Source organism: Vicugna pacos, chromosome X (genome assembly GCF_048564905.1).
Source record: "Vicugna pacos chromosome X, VicPac4, whole genome shotgun sequence".
Taxonomy (NCBI): domain Eukaryota; kingdom Metazoa; phylum Chordata; class Mammalia; order Artiodactyla; family Camelidae; genus Vicugna; species Vicugna pacos.
The window spans coordinates 77,966,387-77,993,081 of NC_133023.1; the positions used below are offsets into that span (position 1 = coordinate 77,966,387).

Sequence of the window (26,695 nt, forward strand, 5' to 3'; positions counted from 1 at the left end):
TACCAAACTTTGTGGTAATTTGTTATGCAGCAGTACAAAACTAATGCAGAAATATATTATGGTTAATATAAAAAGAAGGAAAGAAAGAAAAAGAAAAGCTTTGCCAAATATCCAGAATAAAATGCCTAGGAGTTTACAATAGTGAGGATTATACTTGAAGCGAGGAATTGATCTTTGATGGGGTTTGTGGCTCCAGAAGGGGTGACCACAAAAAGAATGGGCAAAATCTAAGGGCACACGGGCAACATGGCATTAAATTCACTTAATGCCCTGGTGTGAGAAACCAGGCAAGTGAGTCAGAGTTGGAAGTGCTAGCGGTTCCTAAGCACCATGTGATAAAAGGAAAATTTTGCTCTAAATTTATGCTTACACATCATGGAAAAACCAATTTGTATTACCACTATATAGCTGATATCAACAAAAGCAGCATTTTTATCTGTAACAGACAAGAAGTGATTCTTGTTAGAATGAATTTAGTTACATGTATTATACTACATTTAGTTAAACTACATTTATTACCTTTGGTTAAAACAGTGGTGGTAAATGACGACAGTGGATTTTACTCTTGCATAAACCTGACTTGGTGGGAATGGCTTTAGGTGTTTTACTGGATGTAGCTGAGGTGGCTTGGAGGAGACAACTTGAGTCATGATATACATATGTAAACCACCTAGTAATGTGGTGGGACATAATGGAGTTTTGATGCATGCACTTTAAATCCCATTATCCTATTTTTGTACAGAATCTTCATGTTTTTAAATGGAAAAAAAGTGTATATAAACCCCACTTGTTGGGTTAGCAGGTGCCTCCTCATAGGGTAGGAAGGCAGGGTCTTTCAGTCCTGGACCCACTGGCTCATGGTTGGGACAGGGAAGAGAGATGCAGGACACACAGCATACAACATGCAACATCACTCTTTATTATGAAATTAAACAGCAATTGTGGGTGGGAAAATACACAGAACAACTGACCCTTCAGGTGGTTATGTCACCTGGTCTACAAGGTAACGTTGGCTTCTTAGTTGGCTAGGCCTCCAACCCCAGCCATGGGCGTGGCCTGAGGCTGGAGAAGAGAGAAACAAAGATGACATGGATGTAGACAAAGACGTCATCCAAGGGCTCCTTTTAGGGGATTTGTTTGAAGGCCTCCTCTGGGATCTTGCCCTCGGCCTGGAGAGAAGGAGTCGGGATGTTAGAAAAGCCAGCTCCCAGAGTTTCACCCCCAGGCCACTGGCCTCCACCTTCTTGGCTTTCCTGAAGGCTCAGAAATGTTCATCTTTAACCCACCTGATTCCCAGACCTCACCTTGAGCGTAGTGAAGACCTGACCAGCTCTGGTGTAGTTCCAGTCATTGTCCTGAAGGCACCTGCAGTGGGAGAAGAACAGGTGATCTCCATTGGTTCCACAGTACGGACATGCTGACCGTGCAATGCCACTGCTAAATCTATGCCACTGTCTTGCTGGGACACATGTACCAGTATGAGCACTATGTGTAATGATGAAGAAAGACCCAGTGAAAACCAAAATATCTACCACTAGCATTCATGCCCACTAGAATTCAAAACAGAAAAGTAGAGCTGTGCCAAAGAACAAGGAAACTGAATATATACTGATCAAGAAAGATGTTCAAGAAAATGACAAGTGAAAAATTTTAAAGTACAGGATTCCTATCATTCTTATTGAGATATAATGCACACAGCGTTTTACAGTATATAATTCAGTGCCTTCTAGTATATTCACAAGATTGTGCAATCATCACAACCATCTAATTTCAAAAAAATTTTATCACCTCAAAAAGAAACCCCTGAACCATTAGCAATCACTCCCTATTCCTCCCCTTCCCCCAGACCCTGGCAACCACTAATCTATTTTTGGTCCCTGTGGATTTGCCGACTCTGGACATTTCATATAAATGGAATCATGCAATATGCCACCGTTTGTGGCTGGCTTCTTTCACTTAGCATAATGCTTTCAAAGTTCATCCATGTCATGACACATATCAGAAGTGTATTCCTTTTTATGACTGAATAATATTCTACTATATGGATGTACCAGATTTATACATCCATTCACCAGCTAAAGGACATTTGGGTTGTTTCCACTTTTTGGTTCTCGTGAATAATGCTGCTATGAACGTTCCTGTGCAAGTTTTAGAGTCAACATATGTTTTCACTTCTCCCAATAGATACTTAGGCGTGGGATTACTGGGTCATACGGTAACTGCATGTTAAACATTTTGAGGAACTGCCAAAATGTTTTCCCAAACCACCGTTCCATTTTGTATTCCCACCAGTAACACGTGAGAGTTCCAATGTTTCCACATCCTCACCGACACCTGTTATCCTTCGCTTCATTGATTAAAGCCATCCTAGTGGGTGTGAAGTGGTAACTCACTGTGGTTTCAATTTTCATTTCCTTAATGACTAACGATGTTGAGAAGTTTTTCATTTGCCTGTTGGCCATTTATGTATCTGCTTTGGAGAAATGTCTATTCAGATCCTTTCCCCATGTGAAAAAGAAATGGGGTTGTTTGCCTTTTTATTGTTGAGCTGCAAGGGTTCTTCATATATTCTTGCCACATATGTGATTTGCAAATATTTTCTCCCATGCTGCTGGTGGGCTTTTCACCTTTTTGATAGTGTGCACTGATGCTCAAAAGCTTTTAATTTTGATGAAGTCCGATTTATCCATTTTATCCTTTGGTTGCTTGTGCTTTTGGTGTCATATGTAAGAAATGATTGCCTAAGTCATGAAGACTTATACCTACATTTTTTCCCAAGATTTTAAAGTGATAGCTCTTACTTTTAGATCTTTGCTCCATTTTCAATCTATGCTTGTACATGGTGTGTGAGCCAGGGGTCAAAATTCATTGGCTTGCATGTGGATATCCAGTTGTCCCAGGACCATTTGTTGAAAAGGTTATTATTTCCCCCACCATATTGTTTCAGCACTCTGGTTGACAATCAACTGACCATAAATGTGAGGGTTTATTTATGGACTCTCGTTTCTACTCCACTGATTCCTAACGCTGTCCACATGCCAGTCACCACATAGTCTTGAGTACTGTAGCTCTGCAGCAGGATTTGAAATTGGGAAGTGTGTGTTCTCTAACTTTGTTTTTCTCTTTCAAGATTGTTTTTGAGCATCTCCATGTGAAGTGTAGGTTATCCTAAACTTCTTTTTTTTTTTTTTTTTTTGCAAGGAAGGATTTTGATAGGGACTGCACTGAATCTAGATTGCTCTGGGTAGTACTGCCATCTTAATAACAGCAAATCTTCCAACCCATGAAAATGGAGTGTCTTTCCACTTATTTAGGTCTTTGTTATTTCCTTCAACAATGTTTTACAGATTCCAGAGTTTAAGATTTTCACCTCTTCTGTTACATTGGTTTCAAAATATTTTACTATTTTGATGCTATTTTAACTGGGCTTGTTTTCTTCATTTCGTTTTTGGAGTGTTCATTTTGCAACTACATAGAAATACAAGTGAGTTTTGTATATAGTTCTTGCATTAAACTTAGTTATTAGTTCTATGTTTTATTTATTTATTTTTCGTGGATTTTTTTGGATTTTTCCATATACAAGGTGCTGTCACCGAGCATTATCCTATCTTAAAAATACTTTACACATTTAATAGTATGATACCTTTTTCATGGGATCACCCTTTTCTGGCAGCAAAATATCCAAAAAGTCACTTTTCCAAATTGCCTGCGAGTTTCCATGATTCACTCCCCCGCTGTTCCAACCCATCTTCATTCCCACACACACCCAGCACTCACTTCTGAGCCCACTCGAGTTTCATCCCAGACTGGGTAGAGAAAGCCTGCACCATTTCCTGCTGCTCCCGGGAGCCGGTGTGCACGGAGCTGGAGGTGAGTGTAGGCACTGGGATGGAGAACGCACTCTGAGGCTCACTGGGGGAGGCATCCCTCACAAACAGCTCGTCGTTCACGATGCACAGACTGGAGGAAAAATGGGCCCTCAACAGCTGGACAGATGGACCACCCCACACCCCCAACAACCATCCTGCTCCCACTGCCACTCAGCAACCAGATTCCTTCCACCCTCCTCCTGTGTGTGTCCCCCAGGTTCCTTGGCTGGTACCTATGCCCCTCCCACAAGCCCACCTTTGGGGAGATTATCCACCGTCTTCATGACATTAGGACGTTTACCTGCAACTCAGGGACAGTTTCACGTTTACCCTTTACAACAGCCCAAGGAGTGGACAATCTGAAATCTACTGTCATAGGAAGACACCGAGTCGCACAGAGGCCACGTGACTTGACCAAGGCCACACAGCCAATGAGTGTTGGGACCAGGGAGAGAAGCCACATTCCAGTTCCAGAGCCCATGCCCTTCTTAACCACTAGGCTAGACTGCTCCTTGGATCTACCTGCTGGCTTTCCACAGTATTGAGAAAACCTAAGGTGGGCACCATCACATTCCCACACCCCTGAGCCCAGGCTGGGACGGGGGTTCCCACCCACCACACAGCACTCACCTGGAATGGCTGGCAGGGATAGCGATGAAGGTCCGGGTGAAGGCACGAACAGAACCCTGAGACCTTCCTTCCACTTCAACGACAAACAACAAACTTCAGTACCCCCGAGAGCCCCACCTGCTTCACACGCTCACACAGGGGTCTGCAGACAGAGTCTGACTGGAAACTCATGCTGAGGGGACAGGTGCCCACTGGGCGCCAGGGTGTCGGGAATGTGGAGGGCAGCTATAGGAGCAACCTGCTGCCGGTGGCAGGACCTCTACTGTGCGCGGGCCCGTGACAACCACTTCACCAGTTCATTGATGCATTTGTCACTGCTGCCCAAGACATGGATGCTAATACCTCATTTTGCAAATGAGGAAACTGAGAGGTTAAGTAATGGTCCCCGGATCTCATAGGAAGGCTCTGGGATGAGAGCCATCAAACTCCACAGCCTGTGTCCCTAACGCCCAGGGTGTGCGGGGCAGACAGGCATGAACGCAGGTCAGACCTGGGTCCTTTGTGGGAAGAGCGAGGGCTGGAGAACACAGAGGGGCCGGGAAGAGAAGGGGAGGGATCGGGGTGGCTGGGAGGGTGCTGAGAGGGAGCCCGGCCAGGGGGACGGAGCAGTGGGGCATCTGGGGACGGGGGGTCTACACACACTCACCTTCCTTGAACACCCCGTTGACAGAGAAGCAGAGCATTGTGTCCTGAAAAGGAAGAGCCCAGGCGCTCAGTCACCACCTAAACCTCCTACCCACCTGCAGCAACTGGTCCTGCCCAAGATGGAAGCAGATGCTCACCGTGTGGAGCCACATGTCCACCACGAAGGAGCTGAGGTCATGCTGAGTTTTGGGCAACAGGCAGAGGGAGCGCACAATGTCACGTTTTGTGTGTTTCAGCAGCTGGACCCGCAGGTCTGTGGGGGGAGGAGAAGCGAGGGAAGGTCAGGGGCTGCCACGCCCTGGGCCCTAGGACTGACCCCTTCCCGCCCCCTTTCCCGCCCCGCCTCCTCATCACACACTCACAGGGGTCCTTGAGCTTCTTCATATTCCTACTGTCCTTGACGTACTCCCACAAGCTGCTCCTGGGAGAAAAAGAGAAGCAGGGGGAGGTGGGCGGCCCCAGTGTGGGGGTTTGCAGGAGCTGCCCTGCGTCTGCTGGGGAGCCACACGGCCCAGGAGCAGAGTGTGAGCTGTGATACTCACGGGGCTGGGTCCTCGGGGTTGAAGGGAATGGTCAGGGAGAAGCAGGCCTCGTCGTGATAAGCACCCAGGAGATCCTGTCGGTCTCCAGAGTCGTGGATCAAGTAATACCTGTCGGGGAGCCATGAGCACAGTCTGTCTCTGTGGTCCGGACCTCAAATGAGACTTGGAAACTCCCGTGAGCAGAGCTGAGCTTGGGTGGCCTCAGCTGTCCCAGCCCTCCCCTTCCTCAGGTTGCCAGCAGTACTCACTGCTGCAGGAATTGCAGGATCAGACTCTTCAGCTGATCAGATCCTTCACTGCTTTCCTGGAATCAAAACAGTCCTCAGCACCAGGGCTGATACCCTCTCCTCACGCACCTCCCAAAGCCCTGCTTGATTCTCCGTGCTCACCTTGCAGGCTGGTAAGCTCTTATGGGTGTCCACACCTAACTTAGCTGGTGGGGGTGTCTCCTGGCCATCCTGTGAGAGGGAAGAGGAAGTCAGTGGTGCAGACCAAGAGGCACTTCTGGATGGTCAAGGAAAAGGACGGGCCCAGGAGGGTGAGGGTCAGAGGTCAACTGTGGAAGGGCCCTGGAAAATCTGAGGGCAGGACTACACTTCGGGTCATCACCACGAGGTCCCTGAAGGCTGTGGCAGACGTGGTCGAAGAAGACCCAGAGCTGTTGTGAGCTTCCCACAGAGGCTGTACCCTCCCTCTGCCCCCAGAACGTTTAAGGGCCACATTCAAAAATCGAACTCAGGCAAGACCTAAAGGGTTCAGAGTAGTTTGTGGGCGGTGTCAGTGTCAGTTAGAGGAGTCAGTGATTGAGGAATACACTTACCAAGCGTAATAACTTGGGGAACAATTCCAGGATGGAGCTGCCAAGATGAAAAGTCAGTGAAACTACAAAGCGGTCTCTTCTCGTGGGAGCAAGTACACTTACACCAGACACAGTCCAGTGTGTCCACCTACACTCCCCGGCCCTGGGCACCTTCCACATGGACTGATGGATGCACCAGAAGAGTGTTCCCTACCTGCCTGCCTCCCTCCATCCCTCTCCTTCCACTCCTTCCCTCCTGGGTACCTCCCACCTAGACTGCCCTGACTCCCTTCTCCAGGTGCCACAAGAAGCAACAAGGAAGCAGGCTTCCTTCCCTTCCCTCCCTTCCTGCAGGTCCCCACTGTAGGCTTTGGAGGGAAGAGGGAATGAGGTTGGAGCTAGGGGCTCTTCATCCTTCCTGGGGGTCCTGCATCCTGCCAACACAAGGACACCCACCAGGGATGGCCCAGGATGCTGGGCCAAGGAGGTTAGTGAGGCAGGGAGGGAAATGGAGGGGGATTAAGACAAAAAAGAAGTGAAGGATGAAGAAGAGAAGACAGAGACATAGGGGCACAGAGACAAGGGAGAGAAAGCAAAGTGAAGGGAAGGGAAAGAACCTCTCCCATGGTTTGGGGTGGGGGATCAGGGAAGAAGAGAGAAGAAAGGGGAACCGGCTCCCCTGCTGCAGCCCTTTCCTTCACCTGCCCCCAAATGTCCCAGGGACCCGAGGTAAGGATGGTAACCATGCACACGTTGGGCCTGGGGCCTGCTGGATGCTGGTTGAGTCTCTGTCACCTGTGTGAGCTCAGTCTGAGCTGGGCGTTGGAAACAGCAGCCACAGGGGCAGACCTTCCCCAGAAGAGTAAAGGGTCAGCTCCCAGCTCAGTGTGGGGCTGAGTGAGGGTCTATGCCTCCCTATGCCTGTCTTCTCTCCCAATGGTCCCTGCACCTGTCTTGCTTGGTTCTTTACCTGAGGAATCATATCTGTCTCAGGCTGCCCAGGGCTCCTCTGAAGGACCAGGCAAGATGATGTGATGTGTGTTGGGATGGAGGGGCAAGTGTCCCCGAGAGGCCTCTCTTTCTGTCTCCTCTACTTCCTCTGCCCTCTGCCTTCCACTCCCCCTTGGGAAGCCCTCTGCTCACTGTCTGTGACAAACTTCTGGCCCCTTGACTCAAGGAACCCTGCTTCTTCCACAAGAAGGGCCCAGCTCCTGGTGTTGGGCCAGAGGAACGGATGTCATGTCAGGAACCACCAGGGCTTTACCCTGAGTATGTGGCAGGAAAGCCCCCTTGTCAACCTGGGGTTGGAGGGAGGACCGTCTTGGAGGAAGGGAAAGAGGACTTCTCTCAGAATGGGGGAGGGGAGCCCCATATCAGCATAGAGTTGGAAAGCCTGTCTCAGCCTGAGACCCTGAGCTGGAGGACCCTTCTCAGGCCAGGGAATCAGCATCTGGCTCCCCGTTCTGGTGACGGGGGGAGTCCCACTTTGTGGAGCACGCTCTTGGGAGGACTTGGTAGAGAATGCTGGGTGCAGCGTTTGGAAACAGACCCCAGAGCACCTGAAGAGGTGAGCAGGTCAGAGGAAGGACACTCCTCAAATGTGAGGGACACAGAGAGAGCAGAAGGTGGGGTCTGTGCTCCTTCTCGAGTACCTGGGTTGTCCCTTCCTGCACACATGCGCTCTCAGGGGCAGTTCAGGCTCCCAAGGGGGCAAAGGTCCCCGGAAAGGTGCCAGTGGTTATCACCAACCTTACGTAGGTGGAGTGGTCTGGGAAGGTGCCACACAGTGGGTTTCCTTGCAACCACAGCTCTTCGAGATCCAGCCCTTTCATCTTGCTCAACTCCCAGGCTGACTTCAGCTGAGAAATATGGGGAGGAAATTGGAAAACGAATCCCAGGGAAAGAGACACTTCCAGATCCTGCACCTCCACCCCCACCCTCCCTGACAGGTACCTTCGCCAGCCTCCTGTCATCACTGTGATGACCACGACTCCCCAGCTCTCAACCCAACTTTGATCTGGCTCCCTCCTCTCACCTCATTTTTGCAGAGGTTCAGAATCTTGACTGTGGGGGCCATCTGTATAATGTCAGACAGGCCATCCAGACGGTACAGTTTGTTGCTGCTCAAGTTCAAGGACAACAGCTTTGGGGGGAGAAAAGTTAGAGTGACAGTTACTATCTAGGGCCTGGGAGACCAACCTGCCCTCCGCCCCATGTCTTCCACCCCTTACCATAATACCAGCACTAGGCCTACAGCCTCACCTCAGGGAAATCCTTTTCGATGATCTGCAGGGTGGCAGCCATGCAGTTTCTTCGATTCAGAATTATATCAATATCATGGCTCACCAAGTCTTCAGGAAGCCGAGGGAAGTGAATCAGAAGGCTGAGTGGGGTCTGGGGCCAGCACTAACCAGCACCCACACCACACACGTTACCCTCCCTAAGTCTCCCTCCAGGAAGACCCCTCTGCCCTCCCCTGTCCTAGAATTACTGCTGTCAGCCATACCTGGGTCAAAGCGGAGATTCTGGAGGTCAAGGGCTTGCTGGGAGACATTATATCGTTTGTTCAAAGTCAGCTGCAGAGAGAGATGGAGAGAGCCACTCTGAAGCTGCGATGGTGACAGGAAATTTGGGGGCGAGGGGAACTGGGGGCTGGAGGAAGAAGAGGTGGGTCTGAGTGTTGGCACACCGCATGCCTTGAGTCTACACTACCTTTAGCTGCTCCATTTCTTTTGGCTCCAACTTATTCAGCACAGAGTAGGGAACAGTAGAGGGACTGACAAAGATAGCCACCTGCAGGAAGAAGAGGTAAGGTTAGTACCAGGAACTCTAGTTCCAAAGAAGAGGACCAGCCCCTGGACTGTCCTGTCCTGGGATAAGGTACAGGTAATGCCCCTGACACACACCTTTTCATTCTCCTCATCACAAATCTTGTAGCTGACATCCTTCAATGCAGAGGCAGTGCTAGCACCCTGGACAAAGAACCGAGCCCGGTTTTTCACATAGTGGAACTGCAGGATGGGGAGGTAACAATAAGTTCAGAGGACAAAGCCTTTCCCGTCAGTGGGCTCCCCATCCCCCCTCTTCCCTCTGCCCACTCATCTGGCTTCACCATCCTCTCTTACATCCACTGGAGTGAAAGGGACACTGCAGTGATTCTGGATTGACTTCATTAGCCACATCTTGTCATACTTTCTCCCATAAGAAATCTGAGGGTGAAAAGAAGGAATGGGGGAGAAGACAGTCAGTAGGAATTAAGGCTGGAGAACAGACATAACACAAAGTCTTTTGCAACCTCCTACTGAGCTTCGAAAAAAAAATGGACCGATAGTATGTTTTCTTATGTTTGAGCCTAATATGGATTTCCTTTACACTCTTTCTCTCCACTGAAAAGCTCTCCTCCAGGAGAGGGGGAGGGACAAACTAGGAGTATAATTTTAACAGATACAAACTTCTATACACAAAATACATAAGCCATAAGGATTTATTCTATACCACAGCGAATTATAGTCAATGTCTTGCAATAACCTATAATGGAGTATAATCTGCAAAAAAGGAAAAAGAACCCAAATCACTATAGTGTACACCTGAAACTATTACAATATTGTAAATCAACTACACGTCAGTTAAAAGCAAAAAAGAAAGCTCTCCTCTGAATAAACTTTCATAAGTAGTTTAATACGGTCTTCCTTTTAAAAGGTTCTGGGATGTCCTATCCAATGCAGACCTTGCCAAGACACTCACTGTGATCTTGAACCAGCTCCCTGGGGTTCCATCTTGTGTGTTCTCTCTCATTTCTCTCTGCGGAGGTTTTCTATCTCTCCACACAGTAACACGGATCCGGCCTTCACTATGACATCTCACTCTCCTCTTGTTCCGGTAGGTGGTATACGGAGTGCTGCAGGGGAATGTGGAGAGAAGGAGGGTGTGTGGCCATAAATGCTAAGAAAGTCTTCCGTACAGCCTTGCTTCTCTGACACCAGGACTATGATTAGGATTACTTAACCTCTATTCCACTTCTAGCACACTTCCGTTTTCCAGTGAGAGAAGAGAAAGAAGAGCATGGAGAGTGAAAGGGTTGCACAGTCCTAGGGGCTGCTGCATGCAAACTCTGCTGCCTGGTCACTTACTGTCTCACTTGGGGGTCCTCCTGGACATCCCCCATCACCATGTTTCCATCCTCCTCCTGGAGGTGTGAAGGCTGAGGCTCACATCCACCACGTTCATAACGAGGGCTCCTCCTGCCAAAATTACCTCGGAAAGAACCCCAACCTTCATTTCTTCCTTGACATGAGCTACTACCATAACTGTATTCTGAAAGGGGAACAAAAATACAAATTTGAAGACACATCAGTGGTTCACTTACCATGTACCACATCTTAGGCTAACATGATGGTAGGGAAAACAAAGTGCCAACCTGCCCTAAGGGACCAATCACACACAACCTACCTTAAGGATCCAATCCCACAAATCCCAGAAAGGAAACTCTCTGCCTGTGCAGATAGAAGGCACTATCAGGGGAGGAATCAAGGGGGAGCAGCAGGAGGAGGAGGAGAAAGAATTAGGAGAAGAGGAAAGAGGAAAACCGTGTTGAACCCTTTAAAACAATGGAGCAGGATTTATGAAGAACAGAGGCATATGCATTCACAGGTTAGACTGGACACAGTCATACACCAGGAAGGCACCTGAATCTTGCCTCCTCTCAGGACTTTCTAATAATCACACCAGTACTTGGGAAGCAACCTCTCTCATGCTTCCCAAGTCCATTCAGTCACCAGACTGATTCCACTAACAACCAGCAAGCTGTCCTTCCTTTGACAGTGCAGTAAAAGCATTAGTGTCAGGTAGGACTGATGTAATAGCCTCCTAAACTGTCTCCCTCTCTCCAGCCTTGCCCTCAGCAGTACACTGTTTGAAATGCCCAGAATGAACTCTCTTTTGGACCAGCCTGAAACGTCTTTCAGCTCAGGAGGCAACTCTTCCTAACCTCAGTTCTTCTATAACAAGTGTCTGAACGACAACCTGGAATGATGTGTCAAGTACCATTTCCAAGTGTTTAGGGATTCTTCTTTTTTCTCTCTATTACTGACTTCTAATTTGACTCCATCATGGCCAGGGAACATACTCTGTATGATTTCAATTCTTTTGGAACTTACTGAGGTTGACGGTCCAGAAGATGGTTTAACTTGGTGAATGTTACATAGACCCTCAGGGGGAACAACTGTACTCTGCTGTTGTTGGGTGGATTGTTCTATTTATACCATGTAGATTCTGTCAGTTTATTGTGTTTTTCAGATCTCCTATATCCTTGCTGATTTTTCTCTCTAGCAATTGGATCACTTGGTAAAAGGAGAGTGGGTGTTGAAGGCCCCAAATATAATCATGGACCCGGCTACTTCTCCTTTCAGCTCCATCGGTTTTTGCTTTGTGTACTTTGAGGCTCTGTTGTTTGGTGCATCAAATTTAGGATCGTTATGTCTGTGTCGTGGACTGATCCTTTTATATTATGTAATGCCTCTCTTTGTCTCATTAATTTCCCTTACTCTGACATCTACTTTATTGGCTACTGAAGCCACAGGTATGCCCATAAAGTGTCTTGGTTATATCTCACCTTGTATTCATTCCTGGGACTTGCGTTGCTGTTTACCCCTCCACCCACAGTCTCTCCCTGCCAGCATATCTAATTCACCATGTGAAAAGATCTAGAAGCTTTTTGGCATCTGCAGAGATAAGACAGTGTTGATCCTCTCTCCTATAAGTGGATTCACTTAGGGTGTTTTATTTTTATCATATTCTACTGAAACCGCGAATCAGCAGATAATCATACTATTGGTTCGAGGGGAGGGAAGATTATGGTAATTACACTGTTAAAAACCAGCTTCCTTTTGGGTTCTAACACTTCAGGTGTTCTAGGCATGTGTCTTGTACATTTTGTACATTAATTGTCTCAGGGCATGCTTATGAGGAAAAGCCCGTCCACTGCTGATCATGCCATGGCGTAGTGATTATGACCAGGCCTCAGATGAACTCCTCTGAGGGGTCACTGCTTTCACTGTGTGGCCTGCTGGCAGGACGATCTTGCTACTCACAGCCTTGCAACTTTCCTTGTGTGGCACTGGAAGTGAAATTATACATGAATCGAGCATCTGACCGACAAATGCCACTTGTTCAGCCCCCAAAACTCCCATACTCCACATCCAACTGGTCAGGAAATTCTCTTGTCCCCTCTCTTAAGGTATGTCCAGAATCTATCCACTTCTCACCACCTCTATTACTACCACTCTGGCCAAGACTCCAACATCCAGCTCCTGCATTTATACTGTCCTCCAACTAGCCCCTCTGCTTTCATCCTGCCTCCCTTACCTGTGTTTTCTACCCAGAAGCAGAATATTAGTCAAATCATATCACTCCTCTGCTCAACATCATATACCAATGGTTCGAAGCCCATCAACTCATTAAAGAGCCATGAGTTCATAAGGATACTCCTCAATAGTAACAATGACAAAGAGGAATCTTACTGGTGACCTTTGGAGAATGCCAGGCAACCAACTCATCTTTATGAAAATTTGTCGAGGAAAGGAAAAAATTACTGAAGGGAGGAGGAAGGGCACGTATTCAATGTAAGGTATACAGGAAGGGTCAGAGTCATTTTCAAGAACCGACTTTACTTCATAAACAAGGTTTGCTGAGGGGAAAGTGTAAAAGTAAGCCAACAAACAGCTATGGTAATCTCCACGGTAACCAACTCTGTCAGTGCCTAAACATGGCCAGAGCCCTCCTTCAACAAGGTGATTCTGACACAAGCAATCTCAGGCATGGCCTCATTTGGGGAGTCTCACAGGAGAGTGGCATGTGATAAAAAGACACAGAGGGGCCATCTTACACACACACACACACAAACACACGCATAATTCACTTACTGAACTTTTGCATCTCAGTACAATTCCTGTCTCACAGATGTGCTGCGGGAATAAAAGGTGATCACAGGAATATTTTAAGCAAATAGTGCCTCCACCCAAGCTGCCTGGGTTTCCCCTTCAGCCTCCACCAGGCATTAGCTGATCCACCCATGAAGAAATGGTCATTAGTATCCTTTATGACATCATGTGTGTTCATATGGCTACTTCCTGTGTCAGTTTGGAACTCTGCCTACATCATTGCTATGCCGTTGAGTACATGGCAACAGCGTCCCTGTTATGGTAGAAAAAGAACAGTGAGAAGTAAGCCAACACTTGCCCAGTGGCAACCAACATTTGCTCAGTGTTAGGCAGACTCACTAGATTTAATTGACCTACTCATGGAAACCCCACGACGACTGTATCCACAGTCCATTTCCAGGTCAGGAACATTAGGCTCAAAGTGCTTAGATACATTTCCTAGGATTCTCAGCCAGGTAAATGGCAGAACAGGAATTGGGTCCTCACCTGTTGGTCTGCCTCCACATACCAAATATTCCTCCAGTATTGCACTGGTTCTCCTTGAATGGTGAACTTTCAGGTTGCAATGCACAGATTTCTGTGGGCAGACCTGGGATGATGTTTTGTGACTGGTAACTAGTTGCTCCTGCTTGGGTGGGTCCAGGTGCTCTTGGACCAACTGGACATATCTTTCTTAAACCAGATGGAGAAATCTGTTTGGACCATGGGGTTTGCAGACTGGGAGTCACTTTGGGCTTGCAACGTCTGGCACAGAATATCAACTAATATTTGTCAAATGAATATATGTAATGAAGATTTGAAATCTTCAACAAAACCACATTTGAGAATCCACACAACTCAACCATTTCTAAGCACATCTATTTATTTCAGAAACGAAAAAATAAACTGGGCTGCAGAACTGTTTCATAACCTGCCTGTAAAACTAGCATGTGTGGGATCTTGTTTTTGCAAAATTCACATTTTTCATTAGTGTACAATGAGAAATAGAGCTAAGCTCCTCCCTGTTGACTAACGCCAAAACTACAGCTTTTCTGATTACAGGAAGGGAGGCTTTTGCAAACAGCGGTGACAGAAACCAGGAGAAGGTTTCCCTGAATCTAGGAGACACAGCTTCTTCCTGGCCGTCAGGTGTGTGGGAAGAATCTTCTGGACTCACAGGCATATCTGTGGGCACTCAGCTCTGTGACAGACAGTAAGTATGGCCACTGTCTCAGAGGAAGGGAAGAGTGTGTGTGTGCATGGTAATATCTTGCATTATGAGCTTTTATAATTAGGTTACAGATGCATGTATTCCAAATCATGTTGGTAAATGCATTGCCACACAAAACTGAATCCTACTGTACATTTTCTGTATCATATATGACCAATTTTTGCTCTTTGGTCTATCTTAATATGATTCTTAATGATTTTTTTCATATTGGTGTTTGACTATTTGATTTTTTAAATTATGAAAGTAATAGTTATCCATACAAAAAAATAATAATGGAACAATACCGATTGATTGACCAGGGTTACAGAGCTTCCCCAGTGGTGGAGGCCAAAGGACATAGTAGAGCACAGCTTGGGCTTCAGGGTACTTTCAGAAGAACATAAACATTCTTTTTAATGTAAGAGATAGTTTCCTAAGGACATTTGATGATAGTTATAGCAATATACATTTCCACCAACAATGTATGAGAGCCTGATTCTCTACAGAATCCTGGGTCACTTTGGCCCAGACATTTTCACTTTTTGAATTTATCATACAAAATATTCCCTGCCTAAATGTATACTTATAGTTACATGGATGTGCTTTACAGGCTCTTTGGCACAGAAGGACGACTGGACCAGAGAGTGGCTGCTATGGTCAGAAGAGGGGTAGAAGTGATTGTCCTTGGAATTAAGGATAGATAGGAAAGAAGGGACGTGCGTACCTGACATACAGGGTGAAAAGGCCAAGGGATGGATGTATGGATCAGAAAGATGAGGGTGAGCATTGGGAAGAGAGTGAAACACAAATGGAAAAAGCCCCGGAGGAAATGAATTCATCCCTGCGATACACACCCCTCTGGAAACCTCCCTTTCTTTCCGTGTATATTGTGTCCGTCTCTGTTACTCCACCTTCAAGTTGAACAACAGAGAAACACTTGCTAAGCCTAGGAAGAAGGTTTACTTCAGTTACTTGTGTCTTCATTGTACAGTCCTTCCCCAGTAGTCCATTCATTAATGGTGTCTTGTGTCAAGTGTGGGAACTGAATAAAGGACAACCAGCTGCCATCAGGATAGCTCAGATCACCAGATCTAGAGTTTTATTTATATATATTTTGTGTTCTTATATTTTACTATGAATAAATATTTATTTATCTATTATTCATTTTTACACTGATCAAATGCAACCTTAAAGGATGTTCATATATTTCAAGATCCAGAGGATCTGCTGATCAACTAGCCACCTTCAAAGGTTGGTATAGGTCAAACCAATGTGAAAATCCTTTTGTACTTGCTGCTTCTTAAGGTAAACAGAACTCACCTTAAGGCAGGAGGTTAAGTGCTCCTACTGGGCCTGCAACTCCAGGATCCCCACATCCATAATGAAATGAAGATGACCATGTCAATGACAGGATCTCCCATCTCATCTGTGGCCCACACAAGTAGCCACCTCAGAACACTTCAAGATGAAGATGCCCTCCTCACTAATATGTTTCTCAAAGCTGTGGGGAAGGGAGTGTCCTCTGAGTCCCTACAGCAGCTGCTTGGTCCACCGACTTACATTGACTTCAAAGGCATTTCCACTCAAATGACCGCAGGTGGTGACTCTTGCAACTGTTTCACCGTTGCGTGCCATGGAACACCAAAACTTCATGCCCTCATATCAGCTGGATCCTTGCTATCTTCAGATCCACCTTGGCCAGATAACTTTTCCCAGATCCCCACTTCCTTCAGGGCCTCTGGCTTGCAGCCAATTTTGCTGTCAAGTACTCTATTAATCACAGTCCCCACTTGCCTCTGCCAGGTATTCATTCCAGCTATTTTATCTTTAATAAAACATATTATATCACTTACAAAAACTCAGTGAACGTCAAAAAAGTGGGCTTGGACGGTGCAAGGCAGGGGAAGCCCACTCATGCTATGGGACTGTTATAGCTGAAATACTATTGCTGTCTACATGCTAACCAATATGTACAACAGAGACTGAATTCCAGGCACTCTTCTGTGACTGCTCATAAAAACCAGAGGCCCCTCCCATCATACATAGTTCACCATATCATTGAGCCAAATGAGGCTCCCATGTCATTCAGTTACATCTCCAAGTCTCAGGATGGTATGTGTGTTTGATACACACATGCACACAAACATACACACACACTCATATAAGTCTACTTTCTTGGTTTTAGTCTTTTAGTCTCTATAGAAAAGAAAAGCATATGAGTGTTTCCATATGTTGGAACAGTTGCCAAGCGATCTGATTCACAATTGATTTCACCGAATGTTATAATTTTTGCCATTTTAAATGGTATATTCAGACTGAAAATTATATTTTCCATTTGTTACAATTAGTTTGTGTATATTAAACTTACACTCAACAGACTTATTGATCTCTATCACTAATTTTAATTTTCTGTAGCCTCTCTGGAATTTATATGATGATAAACATATATTGACAGCTTTATTTTCACTTGTACACATTTATTAATTCATGCATGTATAGCTGCATGGATATATTTTGGCTTACTGGATTGCCCAGGAGAGGCTACAAAGCTGAAAAGAAGTGGTCATATAAGTCATTTTTGTCTCTTTTTTGACTTTAAAGGGAATGCACTTGATGTTTCACTATTAAGTATGATGTTTGATGTAGTTCATTCTTTTTTTTAATATTCACTGTCAGTTTAAAGAAACGCCTTTCTATTTATTAACTGCTGAGAACTATTGTTATTGTCATTGTTTAATGCTAACTGGTTGTTTATTTTTTGTAGGCCTTTTTTATCACTCCTGGGCATATATTCAGAAGGAACCGTACTTCAAAAAGACACCTGCACCCCAATGTTTATAGCAGCACTATTTACAGTAGCCAAAACATGGAAACAGCCTAAATGTCCATCAACAGATGACTGGATAAAGAAGAGGTGGTATATTTATACAATGGAATACTATTCAGCCATAAAATCGACAACATAATGCCATTTGCAGCAACATGGATGTTCCTAGAGAACGTCATTCTAAGTGAAGTAAGCCAGAAGGAGAAAGAAAAATATCATATGAGATTGCTCATATGCGGAATCTAAAAAAAAAAAACATAAATACAAAAAAGAAACAGACTCATAGACATAGAATACAAACTTGTGGTTGCCGGGGGTTGGGGGTGGGAAGGGACAGACTGGGAGTTCAAAATTTGTAGATACTGACAGGCATATGCAGACTAGATAAACAAGATTATACTGTATAGCACAGGGAAATATATACAAGATCTTATGGTAGCTCACAGAGAAAAAAATGTGACAATGAATATATGTACATTCATGTATAACTGAAAAATTGTGCTCTACACTGGAATTTGACACAACATTGTAAAATGACTATAACTCAATAAAAAATGTTAAAAAAATACTGGATATTTTGTGATAATTGTCCTTTCCTCCTTCCTTTATTTCACTAAGGGGCTCAATTACATTACAGATCTTCTCATGTTAAACCAACATTGCATGCCTGGGATTAAACACAGCTCTGTCATATTGTATTTCCTGTTTTAGCCATGGCAGGACTTAGGTTGCTATTAATTTATTTATACCTTTTGCATTAATGTAACTAACTGAGATTGGCTAATAATTTTGCTTTCTCATATATTATTTGTCAAGAATACTTTTAACAATATATACGATTTTCTATTCCATTAGTATGGAAAGTCGTGGTTTTCTCTGGGATTTATCTGTTGAATCTAAATTTTAAATTTACCAGCATATCTTTTTAATAAGATTACTGTATCTTTTTAAGCTTTGCTGAAACTGCAAGCATGACAGCTTTTTTCATTCCAAAAGTGACTCATCTGTACCTGTCTCCAATTTTCTTGACCCCTGTTGCCAGAGATTTCTCTATTATCTTATCTCTTTAAAGTGCTGGCATGTAGGAGTTTTTGGTTGAACTCTTGTCATCTGTTATCAATTTCATCAATTTATACTCTTATCCTTACTATTTTTTCCTTGAAGATAGTGGAAAGACAAGAGATTGCATTTTATTAAGTAAATGACCAATGAGCAATCTTTTCATCTACCATCAGGTTTTATTTTCTGATTTTTATCCTTGAATATAACAGATACTCAAATATCCAATACACTCATCTGTTTGGAAGAGACCTGTGGCTCAGCAGTGCTGGTATTTTCAGTCAGTGCTACTGCTCTATTTAATTCCACCATTGGCACATCAGACGATTAAGGAAGAGGGAACTGGAGCAGTGAAGTAATAGAGTCTACTCTAAATACACTTGACTCTTGAACAACACAGGTTTGAACTGCATGGGTCCGCTTATGCGTGGATTTTTTCCCCAACAAATACACAAAAAAATACGTGTAGAGAATCATGTATAAGACTTGTATTGAAGTAGATAGCCTATCCTTACCTGACATAGGCAGAAGGTGAGTGACATTTAATATCAAATTAATAATGTTTAGTTTCCTTATTGTTTTATAACTTTTCTTTCCAATAATTCCATGACTGTACAGTATGCCTCTCTCTCTCTCTCTTGTAATTGTAGAAACTGTATAGCTGTCTATTATCACCACAGGTAAGTGTTTTTAATATAACAATGCTCCCAATGCTATATTATGAAGATGACTGTAATACTGTATGCCATAAAAGTTTTAAAGTGATTCATCCATTAGTATATAGACTAGGCTACCATGAAGCAATGGTATTGATCACCACAGGCTACTGTAAAACAATCATATTGCAGCTTCTTCCTTCTCAAATACCTGTAAATAAATATGAATTTCTTTCTCACATCATCTTTTTACTTTTGATGTCTAGTATTAGTAATATGTATAACATCTACAGTGTTTTGTATCATATAAGACAGTATTGATGTAGTTACTGACAGACAGATGATTCATCTTGTAAACAGATGAAACAAACTTTCAGTATTGAGAAGTACAGTACAGTACTGTGAATATATTTTCTCTTCCTTATAACTTCTCAATAACATTATCTTTTCTTGGCTTACTTTATAGCAAGAATACACTATATAACACATATAACACAAAATATGTGTTGATCGACTACTTGTGCTGTCAATAAGGCTTCCAGTCAACAGTAGACTATTAGTAGTTACATTTTGGGGGGGTCAAAAGTTCTGTGCAGATTTTCAACTGTGCAGGGGTCAGCGCCCCTAATACCCGTGCTGTTCATGGGTCAACTGTATTTATGTATTTCACTTAAGAGAGAGAATAGCATACAATATAGCAAAGTGTAGGAAAGAACATCCACTTTGAAAACATCCCTGTCTAGACTCAAATCTGGGCTCTCTCACTTATTGCTCACATGATTTTACGCAAGTACTCCATCTCTCTGAGCTCTACCTGCATCGCGCAGTAGTCAGGGGTGTTGTTTGCCAAGTTGTTTCCATTTCTTCCCTGTTCCAGGCACCTGGCAGTACTGTACTTCTTGCTTTATCCTCTTTGTTTGGGCGGGGCCATATATGTGACTCATTCTGGCTAACGGGTTTGAGGGATATGTGTTATTTCTGGTTCAAAACATATGGTTTTTGGTTTGAGACCACCCCTTAACCCCAGGGCTCTCTTTCCCTCACAGCACAGTGATTGATAGCTTTTGAGATGGTGACTGCTCTGTCGATTTGGGTCTCTAAATTATTCCAATAAGAATAGATCAAATCTCCTACAACCACAATTCTGTAATGGGCATGCACCTGCCATAGACATGGAGTGGGAATGAGGCATATGCCACACTGAGGTTTGGGGATTGTCTATGACCACAGCACAACCCAGTCTCTCCTGACTCTTGTATCTCATCTGTAAATTAAAATAACACACTCCCAGGATTTTCCTGAGATTTAAATGAGTTAACTTACATAACGAGGTTATCACAGTGCTTGACATAAACAGGAATTTAAAACACAGCAGCTTTGATTATTAACTAATAATAACAAAACTACTTTGGAAGAGTGTGGAACATCTGTTTAAAATAAGAGGTATTCCTAGGTCGTAAACCTGAGCAGAAGCTTTTTTTAGCCTTAAAAATATACTCATACCTTCAAAGAGACATAAATAACTTACAAGTTTTCTAAAGTAACTGCTTTAAGAAAAAGTGGGGGAAAATGGTCACACTGCCAAGGCAATTTACAGATTTGATTTAATCCCTATCAAATTACCCAGGACGTATTTCACAGAACTAGAACAAATCATAATAAAATTTATATGGAACCACAAAAGACCTAAAATTGCCAAAGCATTACTGAAGAAAAAGAAAGAGGCTGGAGGAATCACTCTCCCAGACTTCAAACAATACTATAGAGCTATAGTCATCAAAACAACATGCTATTGGTACAAAAACACACATATAGACCAATGGAACAGAACAGAGAGCCCAGACATGAACCCACAAACTTCTGGTCAACTCATCTTTGACAAAGGAGGCAAGAATATACAATGGAATAAAGACAGTCTCTTCAGCAAATGGTGTTGGGAAAACTGGACAGCACCATGTAAAGCAATGAAGCTAGAACACTCCCTTACACCATACACAAAAATAAACTCTAAATGGATCAAAGACTTAAACATAAGACAAGATACAATAAACCTCCTAGAGGAAAACATAGGCAAAACATTATCTGACATACATCTCAAAAATGTTCTCCTAGAACAGTCTACCCAAGCAATAGAAATAAAAGCAAGAATAAACAAATGGGACCTAATGAAACTTACAAGCTTCTGCACAGCAAAGGAAACCATAGGTAAAACAAAAAGACAACCAACAGAATGGGAAAAAGTTTTTGCAAATGAAACCGACAAAGGCTTGATCTCCAGAATAAGCAGCCCATATGACTTAATAAGAAAAAAATAAACAACCCAATCCAAAAATGGGCAGAAGACCTAAACAAGCAATTCTCCAAGGAAGAAATACAAATGATCAATAGGCACATGAAAAAATGATCAATATCACTAACTATCAGAGAAATGCAAATCAAAACTACAATGAGGTATCACCTCACACCAGTCAGAATGGCCATCATTCAAAAATCCACAAATGACAAATGCTGGAGAAGCTGTGGAGAAACGGGAATCCTCCTTCACTGCTGGTGGGAATGCAGTTTGGTGCAACCACCGTGGAAAACAGTATGGTGATTCCTCAAAAGACTAGGAATAGACTTACCATATTACCCAGGAATCCCGCTCCTGGGCATATATTCAGAAGGAATCCTACTTCAAAATGACACCTGCACCCCAATGTTCATAGCAGCACTATTTACAATAGTCAAGACATGGAAACAGCCTAAATGTCCATCAACAGATAACTGGATAAAGAAGAATTGGTATATTTATACAATGGACTACTATTCAGCCATAAAAACCGACAATATAATGCCATTTGCAGCAACATGGATGCTCCTGGAGAATGTCATTCTAAGTGAAGTAAGCCAGAAAGAGAAAGAAAAATACCATATGAGATCGCTCATATGTGGAATCTAAAAAACAAACAAACAAACAAAGCATGAATACAAAACAGAAACAGACTCACAGACTTAGAATGCAAACTTGTGGTTGCCAAGGGGGCGGGGGGGGTGGGAAGGGATAGACTGGGATTTCAAAATGTAGAATAGATAAACAAGATTATACTGTATAGCACAGGGAAATATATACAAGATCTTGTGGTAGCTCAGAGAGAAAAAGAATGTGACAATGAATTATATACATGTTCATGTATGTGTAACTGAAAAATTGTGCTCTACACTGAAATTTGACACAACATTGTAAAATCATTATAAATCAATAAAAAATATTAAAAAGGTGCGGGGCATCTCATCCCTCATTTTCAACTGGGAGAATGAAATCTCATTTTTAATTTTTATGCGTTCTTACAGTATGTCTCTCTAAAATGCAGTGTAACCAGCAAACTTGCTGAAGCCCTTAATTAGCTTGGTAGTTCTTTTGTAAAATCCATCGAATTTTCTACATAGGTGATCATGTCTGCAAATAAAGGCAGTTTTTCTTCTTCCTTCCCACCACCATCCCAAAAAAGGGGTATTGTGTCTGCTGATCCTGACAGGAAAGTTGCATCTTGCTTTCCGGAGAGGACAGTATATTTGTCATATAGATAAGACTTTCTAATGTTTTGCACTTATGCACTTATTTTTGCTACCACGCTATCAGAAACATGCTTAGAAATTGGAGTTATCTCTGAAGAATAAAAAAAGTGAAAAGATTTAAGCAGGAGAGACTACAGGATGAGATAAGATAAAATGAATTAAAGAGCAATAATTAATTTCTTAATGAGAAGAAGAATAGAATATAATTATTATAAACATATATTACCTGGTTCTTTGTAAACAAAGGTACAAAGTTTTAAAGTGGTGGACGATTTAGTTTGGACAGTTTCCCAGAATATTTTCTGAGGAACACTATTTCCTCCAATGCTCTGTGAGAAAATATTTCATTCCCACGTAAGTTGGGGAAACTATCCCTTCCTTTGAGATTCATATTGCATATTACCATATTATCTAAAAAAAAAATCCTACAGTATGGAAATTAATTTACCTTCAGTCCTGTGTGTCCCAGACTTCGCTAACGTGGAGTACATTTTTGTCGTTGCTGTTTTTGGCCCTAGTAGTTTGGAGAACAAGCTTGGAAGTGCTGAAATGAGAGAAAAATAAAGGGGATTATTTAAGCTACGTGTAATATAAACTATCACAAGTGACAATATTCTTGAACTGCGTGTCAAAAAGTGTAAGCACGATTTCGCTATTTGCTCAACTTTACTCATTCAATACTACTTTAATGATGAACCAGGGCCCTGCTGCTGAGAGATGACATAAAATCCACGAACCACTGCCGCCCCTCCGCCGCCACCCCACCCCCAGAGGCAGGACATCGTCCTCCTCCACTTCACTCTCTGCCGACTCTGCGACACCAGCTTCCGTGGCTCCAAGTTCAGGTCACACACACCCACAGGCTTTCTTTGCCAGATGTACGAGTTAAGCCACGCTCCGAAGCCACTCCCTACCTCCTCCGTCCAGTCTCCTCTCCGGGCCCTCTGCTCTTCCGCCAGGCCTTGATCTGAGGTCGCTTGGGCGCCCCCAGAAGCCCAGTTCTCTGAGTGAACTTCTAGTACCGGCGGGAGCCCCTCCTACCCGAGTACCGCCCACCACGGAGGGATAGAATAGTGGGTGGAAAGGTTAGTACCCGAGCCCGAGTCTCGTCAGAGTTCCCCCTGAGCTAGAGCGCCCCCACAGGTCTAACGGTCTTCTGCACCTATACGTCTGACTCCGCTGAAAGCCAAGCCGGGCTATAGCTCAGTAGACTCTCCTTACACGTCCACACTCAAGGGACGCACCCTAGTGCACGGCCATAGGCGGTCCCATCACCTCGGGAACCACTGAGTTTAGGAGACCTCGATCTTCACGTGTCTGAGAGACCCGAGTCTCACGTGACCACATCCTGGCACGTGGCCGTAGGAGCCACTTGACCAATAGCGATAGAGAAGCTGCTGTGCTGACGTGATTGCTAGGGCTTTGTCTGCCACGTGTGGTGGGAGCCACGTTTTTGCCTCTATGTGGATCTACAGTTTCGTTGCCCACAACCTTCACATGACAGAGACGGCTGAACTGGTCATGTACCCTGGAGAGAGGGGTACCAGACCATAGCATCCATGACCTAAGCAGTAGATCACCAATGTGACATCAAGGGCTGAAGCTTCCACATGCTGGTAGCTACTAGGGGTCACATAAGAGAAGGATCCACGTGACAGGAAGGGTTTAGGAGCCCACAGTACTCTAGTGACTTGAAGAGCTGGATCTACCTCATGATCATAGCAGCAACAGGGCCACATAACCTTTGGCTTGAGGAGTCCATGGTACTGACAGGACAAGTAGGTCTGGGCCTGCCACATAACCATTGTCCACTTGATGGCAGCACCCACATGGCCCGCAGCACCCACAAGGCCTGCAGCCTTTGGAACCCACAATGCTCCAGTGCCTGGGAGGACTGGGTCAGCTTCCAGAGAGTAGGGGCCAAAGATATGAGGGTTCTCTTTGATCTGCTTGTTTCAGGAGAACTTTATCTTCAGGAGAACTAGTGATCTGAGTTTGCCCACATTCCTGGTCCCCTCCACACTCCACATGACGTTAGTGGCTCCAGGTGGCCTTCTATAGCACACAGATTGGGCTTTATCTACTCCCATCCCTCTTTAATGTGTTAATGTTATTTCATTTTTCTCTAGATAACACATGAAATTAAATACATAACAAATTAATACATAATGATTAAATAAGTCCCCCCAAAACCCACAATCCTGGGCATACTGTAGAAACTACTGTAAGAGCCTAACTAGTGGGTACAGGCCAGCACTGTTGACTTCATGTAGGTCTAAAGGAAATTAAAGCAAATCTAATGAGTTTTAGTTGTTAATTTGGGAAGAACAAGTGTGTAGTGATTACTACTTGCCACGCACTTTAAAAGGATAACTCACCTAGAGAGGTAACTGTATAGGTTAGGTATTGTTACAGAACTTTACAGTGAGAAGATTGAAGTATAGCGGTATTAAATCAATCAGTTGGCTAAGAGGTCACAGATAATGTAGGTGGCAAACCAAGAGTTGCCCACAGGTCATCTGGCTCCAGGCTCTGTGTTCTGGTCACTTGCCTGACTCCTCAATGGAAAGAAATATGGGGTTCAGCCTCCCTGATTCAAAAAATGTGGCAAACAAGCCTCAGGTACTAAAAAGCTGAAATCGTGAGAAGTCTTTTTGAAATGCCAGGTAAATAATTTCAAATACTATGAGTAATTAGAGCCAGTCAAAGAGAAGTCCATTTAATGAACTCCATTTGAGGTTTATGTATAAATATAAACCTATCTCTAATATGTGAAATGTGTATATGAGAGTGTTGTATAAATTGCTTGATGTTAGATGAAAACATTTCCTTCTTATAAATAAACACTGAAAAGGAAACTATCCTAATGTTTAATCATTTTACTTGTCCCCTTGTCTGATTTACAACAGTTACAAATGAGTGGAATCTGAATTGATCAGGTTTTACAGTATATATGCTGTCTGTGTTCCCCAGAAAGCACACAGAAAGGAGTAGAAGAATATATACTGCAGGGTTATTTTAATTGCACTTCCACAAACACTTCTTTTTCTGATTTGTTTGGGAAACTGCAGCTTTGTCAGTATGTCCAGGGTAAGTTTGATCTGATCATTCTGGTTTGCTGGCTTAGGCAAGCAATGCTCTATCTATGTTGGTGTTATTTCACTAGGTCCCTGCAGTGTGGTCTGGCTACATAAATGAGCTGAGGAAAATGCAGCAGACCAAAGTTTCCACTGTGGTTAAAGTTGAGGAATTTAGAAAAGACAAGAATCTGTGGTTCTAGGCCTATGGATAGATGTCATAAGGTTTGGAGTGAAGAATGGTAAGAGAAGACAGTATTTGTACAGGTCGGTGTGTCTCGTGTAACTAGGTGACAATTAGACTTATGATGATCATTGTGAAAGGTATAGAAATACAGAATCACTATGTTAAGTACCAGGAACTAATATAGTGTTGTGGATCCATTGCACTTCAAAACAAACTAGGAAACAAACAAGCTCATAGAAAAGGAAATCAGATTTGTGGTTACAAGAGATGGGAGATGAGAGGAGGGGGAATTAGACAAAGTTAATCAGAAGATACAAACTTCCAGTTATACATAAGTACTCGAGATGTAATATACAACATGATAAAAATGCTTAAGACCACTGTATGTGTTTCATACCACATGTGTGTGATATATGAAAGCTGTTAAGAAGGTAAATCTTGCGAGTTTTCAACACACACAAAAAATACTTCTTTTCTATTTCTTAATGTTGAATCTATATGAGGTGATGGAAGTTCACTAAATTTTTTTTGTGGTGACCATTTCATGATGTATTAGGTCAAATCATTATGCTGTACACCTTCAACTTATACAGTGCTGTGTGTCAATTATATCTCCATAAAACTGGAAGACATACAGGTAGATAAATAGATTAACTAACTAACTAACTAACTAACTAACTAACTAACTAAATAAATAAATAAATAATGGAGTTCTAAGG

General features: G+C 43.6%; 1 protein-coding gene across 4 annotated transcripts; it reads right to left on the reverse strand.

The window, feature by feature from the left end:
- Positions 1-898: 898 nt before the first annotated feature.
- LOC116278916 (nuclear RNA export factor 2-like) lies at positions 899-24,026 on the reverse strand. Of its 4 annotated transcripts, none has more exons than XM_072955696.1 (22): positions 23,957-24,026; positions 23,161-23,256; positions 10,616-10,799; positions 10,230-10,383; positions 9,611-9,694; positions 9,392-9,496; positions 9,198-9,278; positions 8,992-9,061; positions 8,748-8,836; positions 8,521-8,628; positions 8,235-8,344; positions 6,507-6,543; positions 6,076-6,144; positions 5,935-5,990; positions 5,687-5,794; positions 5,507-5,565; positions 5,282-5,397; positions 5,146-5,188; positions 4,500-4,572; positions 3,778-3,960; positions 1,305-1,365; positions 899-1,169 (listed from the first exon to the last, which is right to left on the reverse strand). In XM_072955696.1, exons 2-22 carry the CDS (start codon positions 23,201-23,203, stop codon positions 1,125-1,127), a joined length of 1,878 nt encoding a protein of 625 aa, XP_072811797.1. In that variant the 5' UTR covers positions 23,204-23,256; positions 23,957-24,026; the 3' UTR covers positions 899-1,124. The 4 variants fall into 4 exon arrangements, with proteins under 4 accessions (XP_072811797.1, XP_072811796.1, XP_072811798.1 ...); XM_072955695.1 differs by lacking the exon at positions 23,957-24,026 and adding an exon at positions 23,627-23,733; XM_072955697.1 differs by lacking the exons at positions 23,161-23,256; positions 23,957-24,026 and adding an exon at positions 13,406-13,547.
- Between the last annotated feature and the right edge of the window lie 2,669 nt (positions 24,027-26,695).

Excerpts from the sequence above, each read along its gene's own strand:
- LOC116278916 (XM_072955696.1), bottom strand. The coding sequence starts at position 23,203 with ATGTACTCCACGTTAGCGAAGTCTGGGACACACAGGACTGAAG. Across the intron at positions 9,497-9,610 it reads TCCCTTTCACTCCAGTGGAT|TTCCACTATGTGAAAAACCG; the intron begins GTAAGAGAGGAT and ends CCCATCCTGCAG. Across the intron at positions 5,991-6,075 it reads AGAGCTTACCAGCCTGCAAG|GAAAGCAGTGAAGGATCTGA; the intron begins GTGAGCACGGAG and ends TTTTGATTCCAG.